General features: G+C 36.5%; 1 protein-coding gene across 5 annotated transcripts in view; it reads left to right on the forward strand.

Annotated features, from left to right (window-relative positions):
* EXOC6B (exocyst complex component 6B) overlaps window positions 1–25,497 on the forward strand; it is a 578,067-nt gene that overhangs the window by 69,881 nt on the left and 482,689 nt on the right. For all 5 annotated transcript variants that reach the window (XM_070511980.1, XM_014836646.3, XM_014836648.3 and 2 more), the window contains 4 exons: window positions 12,483–12,648; window positions 18,018–18,065; window positions 19,728–19,818; window positions 19,930–19,975. In XM_070511980.1, the coding sequence (XP_070368081.1) occupies window positions 12,517–12,648; window positions 18,018–18,065; window positions 19,728–19,818; window positions 19,930–19,975 (317 nt within the window). In that variant the 5' untranslated portion in view covers window positions 12,483–12,516. The remainder of the gene's footprint in view (window positions 1–12,482; window positions 12,649–18,017; window positions 18,066–19,727; window positions 19,819–19,929; window positions 19,976–25,497) is intronic.

A 25,497-nucleotide genomic window follows, 5' to 3' on the forward strand; every position in this document is an offset into this window, starting at 1 on the left:
TTCTATACTAGGTTATAGTAGTTGTAGTAAGGAGGGAGGTTTTATAGAAGGAGTGAGTTTTGAGCTGAATCTTGAAGATTGAATAGGAATTTATCAGATAAGGTGAGAGTAAGGAGATTCTGGGCAGAGGGACTACATAGTACACTCAAGTAGAGCTGTAGAGTGAATGTGGACGTATTCAGAGATAAATTTGTACATGGAGGGGTCTTATATACTATGCTATGGTCTTTGGACTTGAACCTGAGGCAGGACGTAATCCTAAAGTGGGGTGTGTGTGTTTGTGTTTCATGATCATGTTTCATTTAAAGAAGATTACTGTAAAAGAAGTATCAAAGATGGATTGTTACGGAATTAAGAAAAGGGAGGTGAAAACAGTTGTTCAGAAGAGAGGTAATGAGGACATAAGTCAAGGCAGTAGCAGGGGAGAATAGGGAGGAAGAAAAGTATGGAAGAAATATTATGGAATTAGAATTGTTAGGTCTTGGTGATTGATTAATTGGAGGGAGGTGTGAGGTGAAGTGAGGAGTCAAGGTTAATTTACGTATGTATTTGTAGTTTGGGTAACTAGGTGGCTGTTGGTACCTTCAACTGAGATGGTGAATGTAGGAGGGAAGTATAGGTTTGGTAGAAAGCTAATGATTTCAACTTTTTTATTTTTTTAAAGATTGACACCTGAGCTAACAACTGTTGCCAGTCTTCCTTTTTTTTTTCTTCTTCTTCTCCTTAAAGCCCCCCAGTACATAGTTGTAGATTCTAGTTGTGAGTGCCACTGGTTGTGCTATGTGGGACGCTGCCCCAGTGTGGCCTGACAAGTGGTGCCATGTCCGTGCCCAGGATCCGAACCCGCAAAACCCTGGGCTGCCGAAACAGAGTGTGTGAACTTAACCACTTGGCCACGGGGCCAGCCCCTGATTTCAACTTTTGATATGCACAGTTTGAAATGTTTTTGAGGATGAATGGTGTGGTTGGATATTCAGGTTTATAGGATTTGATAGAGATAGGCCCTGGTGTTACTGACTTGGGAACCAAAGATGGTTAATTAATAGCGAAAGCTGAAGTATTGATGGTATCCCTGAGGGATTATGTAGGAAGAATGAGGGGAGATGAAGGCCAAGCAGGTATTGAGGGCCAGAAGGAAGAAGAATTATTGGAAACTGATAAGGGAAATGTAATGGAAGTTGCAGGAGTAGGTATTTAAGAAGGAGGGAATGGTTAGTGGTGGCTCATTCAAAAGAGGAATCAAGTAAATGATGAACTGAAGAATGGATATTTGATTTGACAGTTAGTAGGCTTTTATTGACCTTAGCAAGAATAGGTTCACTGGGGTAATGTGAATAAGAAACAGGTTACACTGGATTGAAGGGAAAGTCTGATTTGAGGAAATGGAGGCGATGAGTATAGTCTGCTCTTTTAAGTATCTTAACTATGAAAGAAGAGAGAGAGAGAGAAAGAGAAAGGATGCCAGAAGGAAAATTATCAGGAGAGATTTTAATTTAATAGTACCTTTTTAAAAAAGGGTCATGTTGTTTTGTTAAGAGGGGGACATGTTTTATTAAGAGAAGTCAATAGAAATGAAACATTTGAAAGTACAGAAATTAGAAAAAGTGTTGATGAAGTAACATTCCTGGAGTAGAGGAGAAATGAGATTTTTAGAACATAGGATTAGTTTTTACATTGAGGTTGGGATATCTGTTTCATTGAGATAGTAAGGCACAAGTGTAAAGGTAGAGATAGAGATAGACTTGTATATTGGAATGCATTAAATGAAGAAGATTCATGCCTAATGAGCTTGAACTTTCTTTATGAAGTATGCGGCAAAGTCATTTGTTATGAAAGAAAGTTTCAGGATCGAGGTTGAGAGCTTAAAGAGAATGGCAACAGTTTGGAATAGATGCTGTAGGTAGTAGAAGAATGAGTTGATCAATGTTTAGATGGTGCTAAGTGCCCATATATTTGCATAATTAGCTCCATCAGAGTAAGGTTCTATATGCTACTGAAGTTGAGCCGTGAAGAGAATGGATAAATAGGCAGCCAGTTCTAAATGTTAATAGGTATAGTTGAACAGGGAGAAGTGCCCTTCCTCTGTTGGGGGACTACTTTTGGTAAAGCTTATAGGCCTTTTTATTTTGAGGATAACAACTTCCTTATATCTTTTATCAATTCTGGGAAATTCTTAGCTATTTCTTTGAATATTACCTGTTTATTATATCTTACTAGAGCTCCCATTAAGCCCGTCCTGTTCTCGATGTTCTTAACCTTTCTTTAATGTTTTCTGCTATAGGTTGAGTGTTTGTGTCCCCTCAAAATTCATATGTTGAAATCCTAACCCCCAAGGTGGTGGTATCAGGAGGTGGGACCTTTGGGAAGTAGTTAGGTCATGAAGGTGGAACCCTCATGTATGAGATTAGTGCCCTTATTAAGAGGACCCAGAGAACTTGCTTGCCCTTTCTGCTATCTGAGGATACAAGTTCGCTACCAGAAGAAGGGCCTCACTTGATCATGCTGGCACCCTGATCTCAGGCTTCCACTCTGCAGAACTGTGAGAAATAAATTTCTGTTGTTTATAAGCTACCCAGTCTTTGGTAATTTGTTATAGCAGCTGGAATGGACTAAGACGTTTTCCATCTTTTTTTTTTTTTTGTAAAGATTTTATTTTTTCCTTTTTCTCCCCAAAGCCCCCCAGTACATAGTTGTATATTCTTCCTTGTGGGTCCTTCTAGTTGCGGCATGTGGGACGCTGCCTCAGCGTGGTCTGATGAGCAGTGCCATGTCCGCACCCAGGATTCGAACCAACAAAACACTGGGCCGCCTGCAACGGAGCACGCGAACTTAACCACTCGGCCACGGGGCCAGCCCCAGACGTTTTCCATCTTTTGTCTCTGTGCTGCATTTTGTGTAAGTTTTACGTATACCTCCCAGTTAAGTATTGTCCCTTCCCATTTATTAAATTTTGAATATAAATTAAAGTTTTTATGATAAGACTTCTATATATCTTTTCCAGTGTGTCTATTTTTTTATTATTTTGGTAATTCCCTCATATTTCTTTAAACATATTAGACATTTATTTTTAATTTACATGCACTTATTTATTTACTTAATGTATAGTTTTTTGTGTGAAGAAGATTGGCCCTGAGCTAACATCTGTTGCCAATCTTCCTCTATTTTATGTGAGATCAAGCCACAGTGTGGCTTGACGAACAGTGCTAGGTGTATGCCTGGGATCTGAATTTGTGACCCCTGGGCCATGGAAGTGGAGCGCACGAACCTAACCACTATGCCACTGGGCTGCTACATGTATTTATTTTTAAGCCTTTGCAAGTCTGATTCTGTGTGTTTCTATTGATTCTTGTTTATATGCCTTGTTTTCTTGTGTGTTTTATGGTTTTTGATACTTGAGTTCCAGCTCAAAGGGATGTTATTTGTGAGAATTCTTGGAAGTATGGGTTAAGATGCATGCCTCTAGAGGAGATTTGCCTTTCTTTCAGTCAGTTTTCTGGGAGCACTAACAATCAGACAAGACTACTTTTAAAATAAATTCTCCATTTGAGGTATCTCAGACCACACAGAGAGTATTAATAGTATTAATATGGGCCTCCCTTCCGTCAGAAGGCCAGCTTGTGGCTTCAGATTGCCCCCGGGAATTTCCCCTTCTTCCCCACCCAAAGCCACGTTCCAGACAGGTAAGTTTCCTTATAGTCTCTCTTTATGGGGAAGAGTTTTTTCTACCTTATCTTTCACTAAGGGTGTAGCCCTTGGGTATTTTGGCATAATTCATTTGGAGGCCTCTGATTAGAGTCTGCACCTTTTGTGGGCCCTAGACTTTGTCTCTTGTTTCCTGTATGGCTGTAAAATAGAAGCATTAGGTTATGGGGGATTGGGAGAGTCTAGATTCCTGTTCCAGTTTTGTTTTAGCCTCTGGAGATTTTCCTTATTTTCTTTTTTGCTTAGCCATACACGGAAAAAGCTTTAGAAAGTTAATCCAGCAGTTTTTGAAGTTTAGTAGTAGAAAGGTTTTTCATGGCATGTCCAGTCTTCCATATTGTTCATGGAATATCTTTATATTTTGCTTACTTTGTTTTCTGCCATTTTTAAGGATGGAAACTGTTTTGATACCTTTTATCCATCCTTCTTTCAGGGTCTTCATTGCTTATAATCTTAAAGAATTTTAAATTGTGGTCACTTTTGGCCATGAGGTATCAGTAAACAATCACTTGTGGATGAAATTTGACCAGAAATCGAATGTAATGTTGGCAAGTCTGGTTCCTTCTCAGAAAATCAGGAAAGTCTATGTGTGTGTTTTGTGCATATGTGTATGTATCACACACACACAATATATAGCATACACACTATATAATACACATATAGATATATGGATGTATACTATATACATATGTATGTACATATATATTATATACAACACACACATCTACAAATGATGTCACTTATGTTTATTATAGTTTGATTTAGTGATTCTGGGAAACTTGGTTGGTCTGATTTTCTTAAGCCCATATTAAATTTACATGCATAAGGAGACCAGGACTATTCACTTAAGTGTTTCTAATACCTACACCCATTGGTTTGTTTTCTCTATTAATAGCTTTATGATCTCTGTCATTGGAACCATAATAATAATTTTAAGGGTGGAGACTCTGGAGCATTTCTTCAATTAATATACAGTCTTTAAAAATATTTACATACCTCTTCAGAGAAATTGTTTAATTGAATACTTAATATCTCTTGTAAAAGATCTTGGAGTTTTACCAACATCCCCAGATTCAGGTTCATTATGATGGTGGTAGATATTAAGTGAATCAGTAGATTCATTTAGCTCCAACTTTGCACGTTTAAGTGTTAAACTTGACACTTTGAATTCTGTGCAAAGAAACTGGAGCTCATCTACCAATGTTAATTATAACCTTGTATATACCAACTGTATTGCTACTCTGCTTTCAACGGTTTTCCAGTTTAGGTTCAATGGATATCACCAGGCTATAGATGGATTATTTCTTTTATTTGGCAGCAACATTGAAATCCAATTTTTAGCTGCCAGATTCATGATTACCCCTGAAAGCTGCAACAGAATAAATCTTTTTGCACTTAACACAAATTGATACAGAGACCAAAATGAAGCCACTAACGTATCTTGTAAGTGCCTTCGTGTTTGCAGTTACTTATGGTGATTAATTGCTCTAACAGTGTGATAGAATCATGATAGTAGTTATGACAGTCTCTATATCCTTTCTTTTTAAAGATTGGCACCTGAGCTAACATCTGTTGCCAATCCTTTTTTTTTCTTCTTCTCCCCAAAGCCCCCCAGTACATAGTTGTATATTCTAGCTGTGAGAGCCTCTGGTTGTGCTCTATGTCCTTAATATAGAGTTTCCTTGCTTTCATTAGTTTATTTCCTAATAGTCTGTTGTTGACCTGACTGATGTTTTGTGACAAGTCCACTTTCCTGTGCTGTTTAACCAATACCTGGTTTTTAGTAGGCTCTTTGGCTAGATGCTGGTTGAAACTTCTCTACCCTGTTTTTATCTCTCTGAAAATAGCCGTCATGGAGATGTGGGGTTCCCTTCCTGCCTTGAGGGAGATCTCCATCACAACATTCTTTTGGTTGCATGTGCTATCTTGGTGAAGCCAGTTGGGTAGGTTGGAATCTACAAGGGTGGAGAAAGGGTTTAAATGTATTTGATCTCCAGTGGCAGTACAAAAACATTTGGGTATGGTCTTCAGCTTAGACTTCATTAGCTAGCACATGTTTCCCTGTCATTAATGCTATACAGTGATCTACTTTCACCTTTATGCACTCAGAGCATCCAAATTGCCATAGTAATGTCTGAATTAAATTGATAGACAAACTGAGGTAAGGAGGGGGAGGGACTTTAAACTCCTCTTGACCTCCTATAGTTTCTCTTTCAACGTTGTGCTCAAATCTGTTTTTTCCACTTTATTTTTAACTTTTGGAATAAACAGAAATACTAATGACACTTTTATGGAGCTTAGTGAGAAGAAAATGTTTCAGGACTAAAATCATGACAGAAGTTAAAAAGAATATATATGAAAAAGAAAAGACCAGAATTAACTTTAGAATTTTTTCTTGGGTTAATCAAAAACAGAAACCAAGTGTTGCATCCTTTGTGTCTTGAAGTTCTTGGTTCTGAAAACATCTCAACAGATAAACTTTGTTGGATGTGATACCCTTCTGCGACCATCTTTGAGACAATCAGAAACCTACATCTTAGTCTCCTACCTTACCTTCTCTTACTCTCTCTTCAGTATACAGGCATGATGTCTTCCGTGCCAGGCTCTGTGCCAGGAGCTGGGGATAAATGGTCAAGACACAGTCTCTTACAAGGAGATTCATGTTCCAGTGTGGGGAAATTGACAAGTGAATGGACAATCAGAATATAGTTTAATAAACGCTCTGATGGTGTGAATAACATAGGAGGAGCACATAACGGAGTCTTTGTGATTAGAGAAGGTTTCTCAGAAAAAGTAAGGTGTGAGCTGAGATTTGAAGAGTGAATGGGAGTTAACTCTTAACTAAAATGGAAAAAAAGGGGGAAGAGCAGTCTAGGTCCTGGGAACAAGATTCCTTAGTGTTATGTAGACTTTGACTTGCTATTGGTTTTCTTTGATTTGCCTGCTCCCTTTGAAGACTGAACAATGTGCATGTAGGATACTTTCCCTTGCAAGTAGCAGGGTATTGAGGGAAAGTGGAAATAGGAAATTCCCTTAAAATAAGAAATTTATTAGCTCACATAACATGAGGTCTGGAGATAGAACTCTTTCAGGGTTGGGGCATCATCAAGGGCCCACGTGTTTTTCATCTTTTCCCGTTGCCATCCTCAGATTATTGGCAATATCTTCTTTCATCTCAGGATGGTTACTGCATCCCCAAGCATCCTACAGGACAATGTCCAAAATAGGGAAAGCAGTTTCTTTTCCTGCATGCTTCAGGAAAGAAAACCTTTTCTTAGATCCTCACTGCCAGACTTCCCTTCTCATCAGTGAAAGTTGTTATCTGTTAAGTGGTTACTGATAAGGGGAATGGAATTACCATGATTGGTTTACAGGTTAATTAGTATTTACCCCTTGCAGTAGGATGGGAAGGTGAAATACCAGAACAAATTGGGACTTTTCCAATAGGAAAAAGAATGGAATAGCTATTGTGTAGACACAACTAATAGGCAAATAACTTATCTTGAAGTAGAAGTGTGTGCGTGCGTGCATCTCTTTTTTGAATCGCTTAGCTTTGTGTCAGGCTTCATATTGCATTAGCTTTTCCTAATTGTGTTTTCTTTGGGAGTCAGGCCCAGATTTATCAGTAAGAAGCAATGTAATTTTTTTTGTTTTTTAAAGATTGGCACCTGAGCTAACATCTGTTGTCAATCTTCTTTTTCTTTTTTTTTCTTCTTCTTCTCCCCAAAGCCTCTCAGTACATGGTTGTATATTCTAGTTGTAGGTCCTTCTGACTCTGCTATGTGGAATGCCGCCTCAGCATGGCTTGATGAGCGGTGCTGGGTCTGCACCCAGGATCTGAACCTGTGAAACCCTGGGCTGCTGAAGCGGAGTGTGTCAACTTAACTGCTTGGTAATGGGGCCGGCCCCAGCAATGTAATTTTGATTGAGGCATTTGACTTTTCTTGGCCTCAGTTTCCTCCGTTATCCAATAAGGGCCTTGTGTTCCATCTCTAAGACCTCTTTCAACTCTTACATTTTAGGAGTCCATGTGGCTTTCTTGCTCTCCTTGCTCTAAAAGGAGACAACAGACTGATGTGCTACAGAGGACACTTTCTAGCTCTGTGAATTTGTCAAGTTACTTCGTCGTCTTGGGTTTCAGATTCCTCATTTATAAAATGGGAATAATGTCTCATTTATAAGGTGCATAGGATTTAAATGAGATAATATATGCTCATTAACATTATTTAGTTTTCTCTTTTGACAGACTTAAGTTGCTATAGGCTCTAGTAAATGATAGAATCCTGTAATGGTTCACTACAGGGGAATAAAGTGCCATTTTGTAAGTTAAAATCTCTCTCTTAGTATGCACATGAAATCTAGTTGAGATGTTTAGAAATATGTGTCAGATATAGACACTAGGATGAAACATTTTACTGTTTGTAAAAACTTGTGGTTTATTTGGGGTCTTTTTGGAAATTAGACTCCATAAGGCAGCATTTATGTAGTTGAGTCAAAATTAGGCTGTAAAGAGTTGTTAATTTCCCTGCCTTTCTTCTTGTTTACCTTTTACTAGGTACTAGATTATTCTTTGGATTATCACAAATAATCAAACCAGTGGAGCAGTTTATTTTGTACATAGTCTTGTTTAACTGTGACGTGCCTGTGGCACACTTATGTCAAGAGCATATGACCTTGTTCTCAAGATCCTGCTTTCTGTTGGAAGTGGACATTTAAACATTAGAATATTTTATATAAAATATAATTTAATAGCTAGTTACAAGTCTTTGGCCAGCAGTTATTATAGAATATAATTTTTAGATTTTTAAGCAGTCCCTCTTACTTGGCCACGTCAGATTTAAGTTTCAGGGACTGTTAGAAATGGACGATCACTAGATGGCAGTCTTTCTCTAGTTTAAGTCATTTGTTCGGGGTGGGAGGGGGCAGCTACTCTTTGTTCAAGTACAATGTTGGCTACCAATATTAAGTTAACTTTAGTAGGTCTATGACCTTTCCAGAATTTAGGACTTGTTTATTTTTGTTTTTAGCATTTTATATCTGATACTTATGTTGGTTAGCACAGAGAAAGGCTGAGATACACTTGAGATGCTGATACAAGTTGAACTGTTAGGTAATGATCTAGAACTGCATTTTCCTATGGTAGGCAATTTGAAATAAAACCTTTAAATAAGTGGTTTTTAACCTCTTTGATAACCAGATGGAAACTATGGATCAGTTCCCCTAAAATTACATATGTGTGCTTTTGCCTCTTTACATAAACTCTTCACACAAAATCCACATAAAATCTGGAAATAGTGGATTTTCTGATGCATACTCATGGAACACAAGTTTATTAAATAAAGTCCCAAAATATGGGAGTTTTACATTTTATTCTAACTTTTTAAATTCTCGAAAGATACTCAGCGGATCTACTGTAAATCTTTATGTTATTCAACATTATTATAATTAAAAAGAAAATTAGAATCATAAAGGCCCTAAGATAGGAGAAACAGGCAGGTGGCTAGTGATAAGGATGTAGAAAATTCATTAACTTGTTTTGAACTACCTGATTATGCTGTTCTGAAAATGTATCGTCTTTACATTATTATTGACTGAACTGGAAAGTGAAAGTGAATTGTAGAAATTTAAGGCTAAGCTGATACTACAGAGAATTTGTGATTGATTGCTTCCTGTTTTCTAAATGAGAAGGCTGAGGGTCGGAGAGATTAACTGAGTTGGGGAAGACTCATAGCTAGTTAAATACGTTGCTAAAACCAAGGCCACACAGTCAGGCGGCTAAAATATACCTTTCCTTTCTTTGATTTATATTTTTATAGGAAGTTCAGGGAGCTAGAGAGGCATTATTAATATAAGTTATGAATTTCTTAACTTTGGGATTTTCTTCTCCTTGAGGTTGTCTTTTGTGATATTAATGTAGATCTTTGGAGGAAAAAATGACAAGTTTTTAATAGTAGAAGGAAGTAGACTTGCTCCTTAACTTAGAAGTATTACTGGGTCAAGACATAACTGAATTTGAAACCAAGAGGTTGCCTAATATTGAATAATACCTACTTATGCCATTTAGATTGATGAATTTTCAGTGGTTATTTTTCTTCTTCAAATGGCAAGGGGTATTGGTATCTTTACCTGGAAACCTTTCTTTTCCTTTCCTTTGGAAGGGGAAACCTTATGTTTATTTAAGATTAGTTGAAATGTCAATGCTAGATTCTGCCTTGTGTGTTCTAAATAGCTCCTTCAGGCAAGTGGTTATTCTATAGTGTGTCTTAATTCTCAAAGCAGAGTTTGTTTATAATTTATTTGAAGATCTCTTCCCTGTATTTCAAAGTAAGGAGACTAAATCTGGATTGCTCTGGTTTTTTGAAGTAAGTGTTCAGAATTTTTATTGGAAGCCAAACTTGTATATGTGTTGTCTATGGTTACTGCTGAGTTTTGGGCAGTGGAACTGATCTGCTGAGGAGAGTGTGCTTTCTTATCTGCAGGATCAAGGTGGTGATCTTGTACTCACAAATGGTTATAGAAACAGAAAATGTTGGTAATGAACAAATATATATTTGTTGAACAAATATCAGAGATCAAAGAGGTCTTAGAGATAATGTTAGTCATTCATTTAGTCAGCTAATGTTTACTTACTTCCTACTGCCTGTCTGGTACTATTCTAGAGGTACAGTGATGAATATGGCAAAGTTCTTGCCTGGGAGCTTACACTCTAATCGGGATGGGTTGGGAGAAGAGATGGGCAATGAACCATGGATGATGAGAAGGAAAAAGTTGTTTGAAGATATAGAGGATGAGCATTACTAGCATAAGAACAGCAAAAACAGAATTCTTGAGCAAGAGAAGAGGCTAAAAAAAATAGCCAGTGTAGCTGGAGCATAGAGGATGGAAGGAGGCTAGGGGTAAAACTAGAGAGAGAGATAATCAGAGGCTGGATTATGTAGGATCTTATAGGCCATGGTAGGGATTTAAGATTTTTATTCCTTTTGTAAAGAGAAGCCATTAGAGAGATTTAAGCAGGAGGATAACATTTGAATTATTGCCCTACAAAGATCATTTTAACTGCTATATGGAGAATGTCTGCATTGAGATGGGGAGTGGAGGAAATGGGGAATGCAGAATGGAGACTTTTAAGAGGCTGTTATATTGGTCCACAGTGGCGATGACACAGATTGAGACTAGGATCTTAGTGGAAGTGGTGGGATGTGGTCAATTTTAAGTTACGTTTTGGAGGTTGAGTTGTCAGGACTTACTAATGGATTGGATGGGGTGTATGATAGAAAGTAGTGGATTAGGAGTGATTCTTGGATTAGGGTTTTTGACTTGGCCAACTGGATAGTGCCATTAGCTGTGATGTGATGTGTGAATGGTGGGGAGATTTGGGGAGGAACAGGTTTGGAGGTGAAGATAGTTTGGTGGTAGGTAATTTTCTTTTTGGTGTTAAATTTGAGATGGTTTTTAAAAATCGTTGGAGTTGTTAAATAGTAGCTGGATATTTGAGTGCTCAGGAAAGTGCTCTGAATGGTAGGTGTAGATTAGGAAGTCATCACTATGTAGATGGTATTTTAAAGCCATGGAATTAGATGGCATTGCTTGGTAGAGAAGAGAAGAGGTTTTAGGAATGTTTAGAACAAGAATAGAAGACGATATCCCAGAAAGGAGATTGAGAAGGCATGCCAGTGAAAGGGTAAAAACCCATTAGTGTGCTATATTGAAGTCTAGAGAAAAGAGTGTTTCAAGAAGAGGGATGTATTAAACCATAGCAAATGCTACTGTTAGGTGGAGTAAGATGAATGCTAACTATTGGGAGGTGATGAAGTGGAAAGGACTTTTGCTGGGAAGCGCGGCCAAGAAATAAGATAGTAGCTGGAGGGAAATGTGAGAAATAAGATAGTAGCTGGAGGGAAATGTGTAGGTAAGGACAGATTTCTGAAAGCCGTGTTTATATACCCAAGAGAATGATTTAGTAGAATGGGAGAAATATGTGATGCAGGGGAGAGATAAAAGGAACTACTTGCAGGAGAAGAGTTCTTGAGACAACAAGAAGGATTGACTATAGAAAAGAGCTTGGAACACTTTTTCCATTGTTATGGGAGGGTGGACAGAGTAGGAGTTACAGATGTAAGTGGGTTAGTTGGTTTTAGTAGGAGAAGAGGAAATATTTCTTTGATTTTTTCTGTGAAGTGTGTAGTCAGGTCAGCAGCTGAGAGTGAGGGGATGGACATTTGAGGAGAGGAAAAAGTTCACTTCTCACATATAGTTATTTGGAGAATATAAAGTGATTTTTTTGGTGGTGGTAATGGTGGTAAGGAGGATAGTTTTAGTGGTATTATCTAGCAGTATTTATTGAGTGCCCAATTTAGGTTTGTGATTATATAGCTAAACTGAGTCTACCCAGCACAGCTGTGTGATTTTTCTCCAGCAGTATCAGCTTCTTGGGTATAGTCATGGAGTAATTGCATAGTTGGCTTTATCCCAAATTGAGTTTTTCTAGATTAGTTTAACTGAGAAAGAAAGGTGCAAAGGAGTTGTAATTCAGTCCTTTCATTGTGGTGAGACTTCTAAGGTGGATACTATCAAATACTTAAATATTTTTGAATGAGCAAGGAAGCAAAATTTTGGGTTTTCTTAAAAACTCATCTAGCATGGGGACAATATTAATACAATTGGATTGCTCTGTGGTTGATGTGCCTTAAATATCTAATTGACAAATAAATTTGCTTCTGGTTTTATAATTCTTTCTTAGAAGTCAATCTGGTGTAATCTTCATGCCATTTTTTTTAAAGGTCTGTCTATGATGGTGAAGAACATGGACGATTCATGGAGAAGCTTGAAACTCGCATCCGCAATCATGACCGAGAAATTGAGAAAATGTGCAACTTTCATTACCAGGGCTTTGTGGACTCTATAACTGAACTGCTGAAAGTAAGAGGAGAAGCCCAAAAACTCAAAGTAAGGAGACGCTAAGAGAGACTTGTTTCTCTGTCTGGGGTTTTGATTAACGTTAAAGGAGTAGGGAATATGTTGCAGGTTACGTATTTGTAGTAAAGATTTTCACATAGTAAGGAAGGAATTTGTGCTGGAACATAGATATTTGGGATTATGGCTTTTAGCTAGAAAGAAATCTCTTTTCAGTTAAAATTTTTTGGAATAACTACATGTAGATGAGAACCAGCTACAGAATCAGTAACAGTTTCTTTCAAACAGAAACTCAATTGACTCTTCATGTCATCCATCTACTTCCTTGCTAGGTAAAAGCCATCACTATAGGATGATGGAATTGGAGGGCATAGCCACAGAAGTCTTAGCCAGCATGGCAACCTAAGTGAAAGGGAAAAAAATCAGTGATAGTTGTGGAGTGTCTTCTATCAAAGCAAGAAGATTCTTTCTTGATATGACAGATTCAAGTTCAGGAAGCAGACTAGCCATATTGGTTTGGTCCTGGCGTAGCAAATTCACTTATGTTGGATAACTGACTTTGCTTATGGATCTTAAATCTAACACTTCACTAAACTCTTATATTATTTCTAATAATTTGTGTGTAGATTTTTTTTTGTATTCTATGAAAACACGTATATGATGTATAGGTAATAATAGTTTTATTTCCTTCTTTAAAGTCCTTATGCTTCTAATTTCTTTCTTTTTTTTTGTTTTCTCTTTCCTTTCCTTTCTTTTTTGTCTTGTTATTGGAATTTGAATTAAAATCCCAAAAGGATTTTCCTGGGGCATGGGATAACTTGCCAATGAGTATAAAATGGCAAGAATGCATTGGTAAGAAAACTGAAGAAACAGTTTTATTGAGGGACGAAGTGGGCTATTAGATGTTAAATTATATTTTAAAGCTACAGTGATTTAAAAGCTAATTTGATTGCAAAACCTGACCTGAAGGGACATGAAGCTATCAAACTTCTTAATATATTTTATTTAATATAAACTTTTGTATTTTGCTATAAAAATATTAATGTGTGTGATTATGGGATTCTGTCCTGGTGCCCTTTGGGGGATGTTACGTAGTATACAATATGTACCATATTATGTTTATAAAATCTCTAAAATTCTAAAGTCCAAAAAACACAGTGGGTCCCAAGGTTTCAAATAAGAGTTTATGGACCTGTACAACAACTGTCCACTCAGCTTGTGAAATATAATGTTGCCAACACGATTAAGTCTCTCTTTTGTACCCTTCTCAATTGTTTCCTTCACCCTCCTCTCCAAAATGAACAACTCTTCTGGTTTGTTGTTAATATTCTATAATTTTAGTTGAAATTAAGTTAGATCCCTTTCTCATTCAACACACCAAAATTACTTTCAGATGAACTAAAGAGTTAAATGTAAAAAGTTAAACCATAAAGGAACTAGTAGAAAATAATTGAATATTTATGTGATTTTGGGAGTGAGGAATACATTTCTAAACACAATTCCTAATCCAGAAAGAAAACAATTGCTAGATTTGATGATGTTAAAATGAAAGAACCTTTTCTACATACAAGTTAAAAATTAAAAAGTAAATAATAAATAAAAAATATTTACGAATACATTTGACAAATGATCGACATCCTTAACAAAAAAATCTTTACAAATTAATAGGAAAAATATGGACCCTCTAATAGAAAACTGAGAAATACTCATTAATATACAGTTTACATAAGAAGAAATACAAGAGTACAATTTAGAAATAATTAAGCAAATGCAATTTTAAGCAAAGTGCTACCTAATAAAATGATGAAGATGAAAAAATGATATTTAAGATTGGAGATGATACCAATCAACCAGGGAAGCCCTGATTGGAGTGTAGGTTGTTACAGGCTTTGAGGAGAGCAGTTTTATTTATCAATACTTAAAACTCCACATAGTTTTAAGATTTATTCTAAGGCTATAGGTGCATGTACGAGGATGTTCATATGATTTTTTTTTTAATAGGTAAAACTTTAAAATGTCCCTAAAACTCAGTTAGTTAGGATTACTAAAATAAACCATAGTATATCCATTTGAAAGAATAATAAACTACAATATGTTGTTGAAGCATATCTGGCATGGGATAGTATTAGAAATGTTTGTTTAATGTATAAAGCAGATTAAAAAGTATGAACAATTTGATTCTATTTGAAATAAAAACTTATGCTGAATTTTTTGGGCTGAACAGCCTTAAATGGAAAAAAGTGTCTGAAATGTGTGAAAACAAAGAAATGGGGCTCCTGCCAGGAGCTGTGTGTACTATTTGTCTTCGCTCAGCCATCCCAGCTTCCCACCCTCACCTTAGGCTGTTCTTTTCTGTGCTCCTTGGACACCTGTATTTCAGATTTCTCCCTCTGCTCCCTGGGCCCTTTGTCCACGATGGGCAGCAGGGTGCTCTGTCTCGTTTCTGATGTAGTCGTGTGGTGGAGCACCTCCTTCAAGGCAGGTAGCATTGAATATTGCACATAATGCTCACCAATTTCTGATATCACTTGCTGGTTGGTAATCATCTTCTCTTCCCCCTCCTTCCTTCATATTGCTTCAAGTGGCAAATTCCTGCAGATAATTCAGGATGCCGCTGAGGGAAAGCATGAAGTGGAGGCTACCAGTTCAGGGTTTTTGGCTGCTTCAGGCTCCACTTGCTTACTCTGAGAGCCGAGGGGATTAAAATCTAGCAGCACACCTGGGATGCTCTGCTCTAGGGGGATCCATTCAACCTGGGTTAAGAATCTATGAAACAGAAATTCTTGAACTCTTGAAAAAAGTTTAGAAAATGGAAAAGATTAAGTATTAACTACTGTCAATACTATTTTGACATAACAAAAAAAAGAAACTAGATTCTTTAGGATGCCTGCTATTTCTTTTGATTCACACTATGTATGTATTTATATATATCTATCTTTATATTTCTGTTCTCTGAAACAAGAGGAGTAACATCCTAGACAGGTAGTATAGTTTCTTGTTGTTGTTAAAATAGTATTGAAATAGTAATTATCTTTCTTATCAGAAGCATTGGTTAGACTCCTATGGATGTGTTTTAGAACTGTGGTTTGCACAAAATCAATCTAGTGGGCCATGATTAATATTTTTAACAAAAATTGAAATAAATAGAATAGAATAGAAAATAATAGAGTGTATTACATACATAAGGGTAAACATTGTTTCTTGAAAATTTTGTTTTGTTTTTGTGAGTGTGTATGTGTGTATCTGTATGCATTCCCTATACTTCTGTACTGGGTTACCATGTAAAATGTACTTCTTACAGTGAGTTTGAAGTAAAAAAAAGTTTCAGAAGTGGTGTCTTCATAAAGTAAACAAGATATTCTAGTAGAGATAATGATGCTGAATTTAGTTTGGAATTTAGTTTAGTATGGAAGTTTGAATTTTATGAGATCTCCAGTTTTATTTATTTTTTTTAAAGATTTTATTTTTTCCTTTTTCTCCCCAAAGCCCCCCAGTACATAGTTGTATATTCTTCCTTGTGGGTCCTTCTAGTTGTGGCATGTGGGACGCTGCCTCAGCGTGGCTTGATGAGCAGTGCCATGTCCGCGCCCAGGATTCGAACCAACGAAACACTGGGCCGCCTGCAGCGGAGCACGCGAACTTAACCACTCGGCCACAGGCCCAGCCACAAGAGATCTCCAGTTTTGAATATAAACAATCTAATTATTCTTCACTAACTACCATGGAGGGGTCAACACTGGCGCTCAAGGCAACCCTCCCCATTTTTATTCGCATTGCCTGAAAGCTTTTTCTTGTATTGAGGTGATATTAATCCTACTTTCTAGTAACATTCATGTATTGGTTTGAGCAATAAGCACTGTTTTTAGGGCAGCACTGTTCTTCTGATAGCTCTTCAGGTATTTGAAGGACAGCTGTCACTCAGGTATGGTGTAAGTGTCCAGGTATGGTGTAAGTGTCCAGGTATATTGTATAGTGTCTCTAAATGAATATTTTTCCTCTCTTTGGGCTAAAAATCCCTTTATGTATTTTTCATGTGGTGTAGCTTTGAATCCTTCTCTAAATGTATTCACATCTAATCTAACTGTGCTTCAGGTTGTCAAGGTCTTCCTAAAACATGGCATCTGAATGTAATTCTCATAGTGTGATCTTATAGCCTTACCATCTCACTTATTCTAGATCAAGGATCAGAAAACTATGTCTTGCAGGCCAAATCCAGCTTGCCTCATTTTTTTGGTAAATAAAGTTGTATTGGAACACAGCACTGCTCATTCATTTACATTATATTTATGGCTGCGTTTTTGCTACAGTGACGGAGTTGAGTAGTTAAATAATTCAAATTAAATACATTTGGAAAACACTCTATATGATATCCCCTTCTTGAACATTCACAGTGCATGTAGAAAATTAAAAGCTTTAAGAAGTCCTGTATAAACTAACCTGGTTAGTGGTATTTCCTATGCATAATGTGTGTGTGTGTGTGTGTGTGTTTGTGCACGTGTGCACCTCTGTGTGCATGTGCAGAGTATTTATTGACTAACATTTCTTGGTGTTCTAAGGGAGATAATAGAAAATGCTGGGTTAAGGGAATGCCTTAAAAATGTAAGGAGTGGCAGTTACTGGTGGAAGGGTAGAAAGTCTATTAAAGAAAACTTTAGAAGTTAATATTGCTCATATTTTGGTAATGTCTGAGATGGTTAGGAAATTACTATTCTATGCACTTAATTTTTTTTTATGTCAGTTGAGTCTTCAAGAGTGGATACCAAAAAAAGTGGTACCAATACCTTTAAATTATGTACTCTAGATAATTTTAAGGCTTGTTCATGTAGTTTTGACTGCCTGATGGGGAAATTAATTTAGAAAAATGGGAATATGTAAGTGTTAGGAACTGTTAAGAATTAATGATACAAAAAGAATTGATAAAACATTTTCTTAAATTAGGATAATAAATAGGGAAATTTGACCTGAGTTTAAAAGTTCAATTTATACTCTAGTTTTCCAGGAATACATTGGTGAAGTAAGGAATATCTATGGTAAAATTTGTTCTTTCTACACTTAGTAGAGATCGTAAGGTTCTTTGTGTGTTATTTTTTCTTTCCTTTTTTTCTCTTTTCTCTCCAAAATAAAAGTGCGATTTTTAGTAGTTATAGTATCTTAGTTTAGAATATTCCAGACTGAACATATCTTTTAGTAAATTTTTCTTTTCATTGTTCAAAAGGTCATGCGAATTTTCAGTAGAAAAGTGCATATAATTTAAACCCAAGAGAATGCCACTAAACCAAAATGATGGAATACTGAAGCTATCTGAATACCTATCCTTAGTCTTTTCATTTTAAGTTTTGATCTTATCCAATTATTGTCTAAATGTCTGTTTCTTATGAGTTTAAATTGTCTTCTCTCCACAGAATCAAGTGACGGATACTAATAGAAAACTACAACATGAGGGAAAGGAAGTAAGGCCAGTTTACCTTTCGAAAAAATCTTTTCTGTTTCTTGTCATTCTCTTTTTGATAACTGTGTTCTTGGTTTAGTGGCTTGTAAGACGATAGCTGGAGGAACTTGGACATTATTGTTGCTTCTCCTAATGTTTATCTGAATTACATGAATATAACCACTAGAAAGCTTAATGAGAGAGGATGTACCCTTCCTTAGCTGTACTTTTACATCATGTGAGTAATCATAAAATGGCCATTGCTGTTGCCTCTGCCTGGATTGCTCTTTCTCCAATATTTACCTGCTTCAGACCTTTGCTGAAATGTTACCTCCATAATGAGGCCTTTCTAACCACCTTATTTGAAATTACAGCCTCATTCTCACCCCCTTTATTCTTTTTACCTGCTTTGTTTTTCTCCATTGCACCTATCATGCTCTGATATTATAGATTTTTACTTAAATGTTTGTTTTTATCTGTTGCTTTCATTAGAAATTAAGCTCCATGAGGTCAGGATTTTTTGTTTGTTTTATTCATTGTCTTCCTTATTCCCTCTACCTGCGTAAACAGTGACTGGCACAAAGTGGGTGCTCCATAAATATTTGTTAAAAAAAAGGAATCGTTGATTCTGTTAATTGATGTACTCACCATTTAAATCATCACAGTTTACAAGATTATTTTACATCCATTTTCTCACTTGATCCTCATGGCAGATCTGTGACAAATTCTGGACAGGTATCATCACTATTTTATTGATGTGGAAACTAAAACAGATGATTTGCTAAAGTTTACATAGTAATTGGCAAGGCTGGGACTAAACTCCAGGTTTTCTGACTTGTAGTCCATTACTGTTCTCTGTATCATATACCTTCCTTGCCGCCTAATACTTATTTACTGTTTGGTTTTAGCAGTCTTTAAGAATACGTTTTGATTATTTTGTCAGTGACTTAATCAGGGCTATTCTCTTTTGTTCTTTTTAGCGTGGTATCTAAGCAGATAACATTTCTAGGTATGGCTATAGGATGAATGCTACAAGAGGCTGCATAGATTACTGCTTTTTAAAAGTTTGTCTCACATATTTTAAATTATGCAGAGAGTGCATAATAGACAGTTTCTTCTAGTTATATTGTACTATGACTTCAGATGGAAGCCTTTAAACAGCTATGGGAAGAAAAGTAAGTTACTCTTTACTAAACTAGAACACTTGGAAGAGCCACAGCATCTAAGTGTGTAGTTTATTTGTTGAAGTAGAGATCTAGTTGAAGATTATTTTCAAGACTCATTTGAAGCTGTATAGGAAGCACAGTTTTCCTCTAGAAGTCTAGCACTGTTGAAGGAAATAAGGATCTTCTCAGAAGGTTGATGAAACTATAAATCATGAAGAGTCTGGATAGGGTTTGGAGAAAATCTGCATATTTTTTCTTTTCTCCTAGATAGCCCCTGAATTTTAGGATTTCATTTTACCTAGCCTGGCCTAGTATAGTATGTATCTTGGGGAGAAAGTGGGAATCCAGGCAGGAATGTTTTACTGGTTGAGAAATGGAGTTCCTTAGTGCACTTGGCAGGTCTTACTATGAAACTGTCTGGGATTTTCTGATGAATTGAGCACAGGGTGGAAAAATGTGACTGAAAGCTTTTTATTTACAGCTGTTGGCATAATTCAGTTTTTTTCCCTCTTGCCAAGCTGGTAATAGCAATGGAAGAGCTGAAGCAGTGTCGACTACAGCAGAGAAATATTTCTGCCACTGTTGATAAATTAATGCTGTGTCTTCCAGGTGAGCAACTAGAAATTGAGCAGGACTTTTGATGCAATTCCTTTAGCTTTAATTAGTTTTTCACTTTCTCTAAATAATGCTTGTATGCTCTATTTTCCCTTCTCTTTCAAGTCTTGGAGATGTATAGCAAACTGAGGGACCAGATGAAAACTAAAAGGTAAGATTTTTTTATTGAATACTTTTTATTATCTAAAGTTTGTTATTTAGAGTATTTTTAAGGTCCATCTTTAGCATAACCTTTCAAAAAATAATTAAGTTCATGTAACATCTTCTCTAGCCTTTTGTATATCTACTGGTATATCTGAGACTTATTTACATATACTAGTGGTACGCTGATCTATTATGTCATGTATTATGTTTAATAAAAAAGGCTGCTGATAGTTTGATGTTTAGAAGACTCAATCTTTTAGGGGAAAAGCATGTAACTTTTAGTGATAGTTGATTTGAGAAACATGTTTTGGTTTAGTGTCGTAGTAGAAAAAATAGTTACTGGTTTTGGTGCAGGGGTAAATTAGGATTCTCCATTAAAACAGAACCAATGGGGTATGTGTGCATACGTGCGTGTGTGTGTGTGTGTATAGAGAGAGAGATATTGATTTATTTTAGGGAATTAGCTCATGCATTTTTTGAGGCTTGGAAGTCCAAATCTGCAGAGTAGGCTGGTGTGCTAGAGTGTCAGGCAAGAGTAAATATTGTAGCCTGAGTCGAGGGGAGTCTGCTGGCAGAATTCCTTCTTCCTTAGGTGAGGTCAGTCTTTTTTCTGTTAAGGCCTTCAACAGATTGAATGAAACTCACCTACAGCATGAAGACTAATCTTCTTTACTCAAAGTCTACTAATTTAAATGTTAATAATCTCATCTAAAAAATAGCTTCACAGACATATCTAGAATAAATTTGACCACATATCTGGGTACTGTGGCCTAGCAAACTTGACACATAAAATTAACCACCGCAAGGGGCAAGGTCAAGGTTAAATTCAAACAATTTCTCTCCTGTTTGTTGTTTTCTTCTCGTTTTATTCCAGAGGAAGCTCTATAGTGACTCTTTGGCTCTTCTTCCCAAACTTGAGTAAGCATCCCCACCCTCTCTGCCCTGAGGTACCCTGTAATTTGATGGGGGTATGTGAAGCTATAGAATAAATAGCACACATCCTCCTAGAATGTTAATTTTACCTAGGTTTTGAGGGAAAAAGTATGAAATTAAAATGTATTTAACATTGAAATAAGAATAGAAATGTTGTGGATAAAAATTCTGAGTTCTCCAGAATTTTAAAGCTGAAGCATGAGGCATCAGAATTTTTTGAATTTCTTAGGGTGGTTTCCCAGACTCCCTTCTTCTCTCTAGGAGGAGGCATGTTCATGTAAGAGAACGTAAGTAGAACAATATGAGAAGTTCTGTTCAATGAGATATGAAAGTAGTATTATTTCCCTGATAACCTTTTTGTAAAGTGCTAAAATTATAGAAAATTACAGAGAATAAAAAAACACTTGTGTACCAACTTCTCTGAATTAACAGATAGTAACAATTTTCCAGTTTTGATTCATATATATATGTAAATATTTATAGCATATATGGAAACATATATATGGACAGAGAGAGGTAAAGATATAATTTTTTTGTTTTTGAGGAAGATTAGCCCTGAGCTAACATCTGCCATCAATCCTTCTTTTTTTGCTGAGGAAGATTGGCCCTGAGCTAACATCCGTGCCCATCTTCCTCTGTTTCATATGTGGGACACCTGCCACAGCATGGCTTGATGAGCGGTGGGTATGTCCACTCCCAGGATCCGAAGCAGTGAACCCTGGGCTGCTGAAGTGGAGCATGTGAACTTAACTGCTGCACCACCAGGCAGGCCCCTAAAGATACACATTTTTAAAAATTACAGATACATTCTCTTCCTCAGTCCTACTCCTTTCCCTACTCCCCTAAGGAAACCAGTATTTTAAATTTGATGAGTGTCCTTCTAGTGCATGTTTTTAATATCTGTAAATCATATATTGTATTATTCTGTGTTTTTAAAAACATTTACATGAATGGTCTCAGTCCTTGAGTTTTTGAGATTCATTCATTCATTCAACAGAAATGAATTGAGTAGCTACTACATGCTAGGCATTGCTCTTGGTGCTAGAGATATAACTCTGAACAAAACAGACAAAAATATCTGCTCTTATGGACCTTACATACTAGTGGAGAGCTTATTTTCTTTATGTATATAGATCTGGTTCACTTACTTTAATTGCTCTATAGTAGTCCATTATATGAGTAATCCACATTTCCCCTCTCAATTCCAGTGGTGGTTGTAAGTGCTGTTCATGAATGTTTCTAGCTCAGCCTTCTTTTGGCACATAGTAGGATTATATTTCTTGGGCTCCCTTGGGCTATGTGACTGATTCTGGCTAATAAGATGTGAGCAGAAGTGATGAGTGTTACTCTTGGGTTTAGTAGTGAATTTCCAGTGCAGGTCCTTCTAGCATTCTGTTTTCCCTTGGTCATGACAAATGCTAACTTTCAAGATGGTAGTTGAATTCCTGAGTAACTGCAGTGAGCAGAACTTCCCTGTCAACCTGTTATGTTTATATAGCATGCATGAGTTATAAATCTTTGTTTTAAGCCACTGGGATTTTTGGGATTCTTGTTACTACAGGATAACCATCCTTACTGATACTATGAGAGACATTTGGTATGTTTCCAGTTGTTTGCTATGCAGGCAATGGTGCAATAAATATCCTTGTTCGTGTCTCTTTGGGCACACATTCAAGGTTTCTTGAGAACAGTGCTCTTCAAATGTTGCTGTATATACAAATCACATGGGATTTATTAAAAGTAGATTCTGATTCAGTAGGTCCAGGGTTATTCCTGAGATTCTGTATTTTCTACCAACCTCCTAGGTATGCCAATCCTGCTGGTCTAGGGTTTATACATAGGAGATCAGCTGGATCAAAAAAAGGGATGCATGTCTTCAATCTTACTAGATGTTGCTCTCCAAAATGGTTTACCGATGTAGACTCCCACCAGCTTTTTATGGGAGGTCCTATTACTCCACCTCTTGCTAACATAAGACTTTTTAGTTTTCACTGGTCTAATGATTGTGAAATGATAGATCGTTGTTCTGGTTTTTCATTTCTTTGATTACTGGTGAGATTGACTTTTGGATGTTTGGATTTTCTTCCATATATTTTCCCCATTTTTCTTTTAGGTTATCTGTTGTTTTCTTTTTTCTTTTATAAGAATTCGTTATATACTTTAGATACCCTTTCCTGTTATATTCTGCACATATTTTCTCCCAGTGCATGGCTTATCTATTAACTTTGTACAGTTAGTACTTTTTGTTATATAATTGTAAATTTTGTTATAGTCAAATTTATTTTGTGGTCTTTAAAAAATTTTATTTTTAACATTCTCAAGTTTAGTATAAATATGTCTTTTTCATGAACCAGTAAAAAGTAAGTTGTTAACGTGATGCCCTGTCATCCCCAAATACTTTAGTGTGATTTCCTACAAATAAAAACATTCTCCTTTGCAGCTGCAATGCAACAGAGAATAGAAATTAACGTTGGTAGATTAGTAGCATCTACTGTTCATACCCAATTCAAATTTTGCCAGTTGTCTCAGTCATGTTCTCTATAGCAAAAGAATCCAGTTTAAATCATGTGCTGCATTTAGTGGTCATGTCTCTTTAGTCTTCTTCAACCTGGAACTGTCCTCAGTCTTTCCTTGTCTTTCATGACTTTGTCACTTTTGAAGATTACAGGCCAGTTATTATGTGGAATGCCCCTCAATTTGGATTTGTCTGCTGTTTCCTTATGATTAGATTTACGTTATATGTCTTTGGCTGGACTATCACAAAAGTGTGCTGTGTTCTCATTGCACCCTATCAGGTGGCACGTAAATTTGATTTGTCCTATCACTGATGATCTTACTGGATTAAGATGGTGTCTGCCAGACTTTTCCATTGTAAAGTTACTCTTTTTACCCTTTGTACTTAAAAATTTTGTGGGGAAGTGTTTTATGATTGTGTACAGTCATCATTTTTCATCAAACTTTCAACTTATTTGTTTTTTTATGTCAGTATGGACTCGTAGCTTCTTATTTTATTTGATGGGTCATAATCCATTAGTGTTATTTATTTTCTTGCTCAAATTATCCTGAATGGCACCAGTGAGCCCCTTCAGTTTGGCTTCTGTGTCCTTTTAACATGTCCCCATAATTTTTTGAGTACTTTTTTTACAAGCAGAAGGGGATATGTTTCAGGCTCATATATTTTCCTTCTGCAGCCCAGGTATCAGCAATTTCTCTAAGAAACTATGTTTTTTTTGGGTAGGGAATGTTGTTTAGAAGCCAAGATCTTTGTGCTTGGTGTGCTCGTTACTATTGAGTAACTTGGCTTCCTATTACTCTTTGTATATTTACTTATTTGATCAATTCCCCTTCTGAAACGAATCACCTGTCATTACTGTCACTGCAACTCGCTACTTTGCTAGAATGCCAACAGTGCACACTGAATCGCCTTCCTATATGGTATCCTCCTTACTCCACTTGGCACTCTAATACTCCGTGGCATGCTTCTGTCCTGCCTGAATGCCCTCTTCATCCCTTTTTTTTTTAAAAAAGATTTTATTTTTCCTTTTTCTCCCCAAAGCCCTCCGGTACATATTTGTATATTTTTAGTTGTGAGTCCTTCTAGTTGTGGCATGTGGGATGCTGCATCAGCATGGCTTGATGAGCGGTGCCATGTCTGCGCCCAGGATCCGAACCGGCAAAACCCTGGGCTGTCAAAGCGGAGCACGCAAACTTAACCACTTGGCCACAGGGCTGGCCCCTCTTCATCCCTTTTTGACTCTGACATTTCATGCCAGGTTGCCTTCCTATAGGACGTCTTCCTTACCTCACTAGGTCCCTCGTATTCCATGCTGGTCCATTCCCCTTCCCCGAAATCAATATGGATTGCTCTCATTTATTTAGATCTTCTTTAGTTTTTTTAAAGTCATGTTTATAGTTTTCAGTGAACAGGTCTTACATATCTTTTGTCATATTTATCCCTAAATATTTAATATTTTTTGATGCTTATTTTAAATGGTATTGATTTTTAGATTTCAATTTCCAGTCATTTGTTACTAGCGTACTGGTAATTTTTATCAATTTATCTTGTATTCTGCAACCTTACCACAGTTACTTTTTAATTCCTGTAGCTTTTTTTGTATAGTACATTAGATTTTCTATGTAGATGATCATCTTGTCTGCAAATAAAGACAAGTTATATTTTTTTCTTTCCAGTTGGGATGCTTTCTTTTTGGTTTGTTTTTCTTGTCTTATTGAGCTGGCTGGAACCTTCTGTATAATGTTGAATAGAAGTAGTGAGAGTGGATATCCTTGCTCAGTTCCTGATCTTAGGGGGAAAGCATTTCACCATTAAGTAAGATGTTAGGTATAGTATTTTGTACACAACACATGTATGGTTGAGTAAGTTTCTTTCTGTTTCTAGTTGTTGAAAGTTTCTATCAGGAATGAATATTGTTTTTGCCAAATGCTTTTTCTATGTTAGTTAAGATGATCATATATTTTAAATTTCTTTTTGAGTTTGTTAATATGATGAAGTATACTGATTTGTTATTGAATGTTAAACCAAACTTGCATGAATGTTACACCAAACTTGTATTTGTAGAATACATCCCACTTGAT

The sequence above is a fragment of the Equus asinus genome, chromosome 6 (assembly GCF_041296235.1).
Source record: "Equus asinus isolate D_3611 breed Donkey chromosome 6, EquAss-T2T_v2, whole genome shotgun sequence".
In the NCBI taxonomy this organism is placed as follows: domain Eukaryota; kingdom Metazoa; phylum Chordata; class Mammalia; order Perissodactyla; family Equidae; genus Equus; species Equus asinus.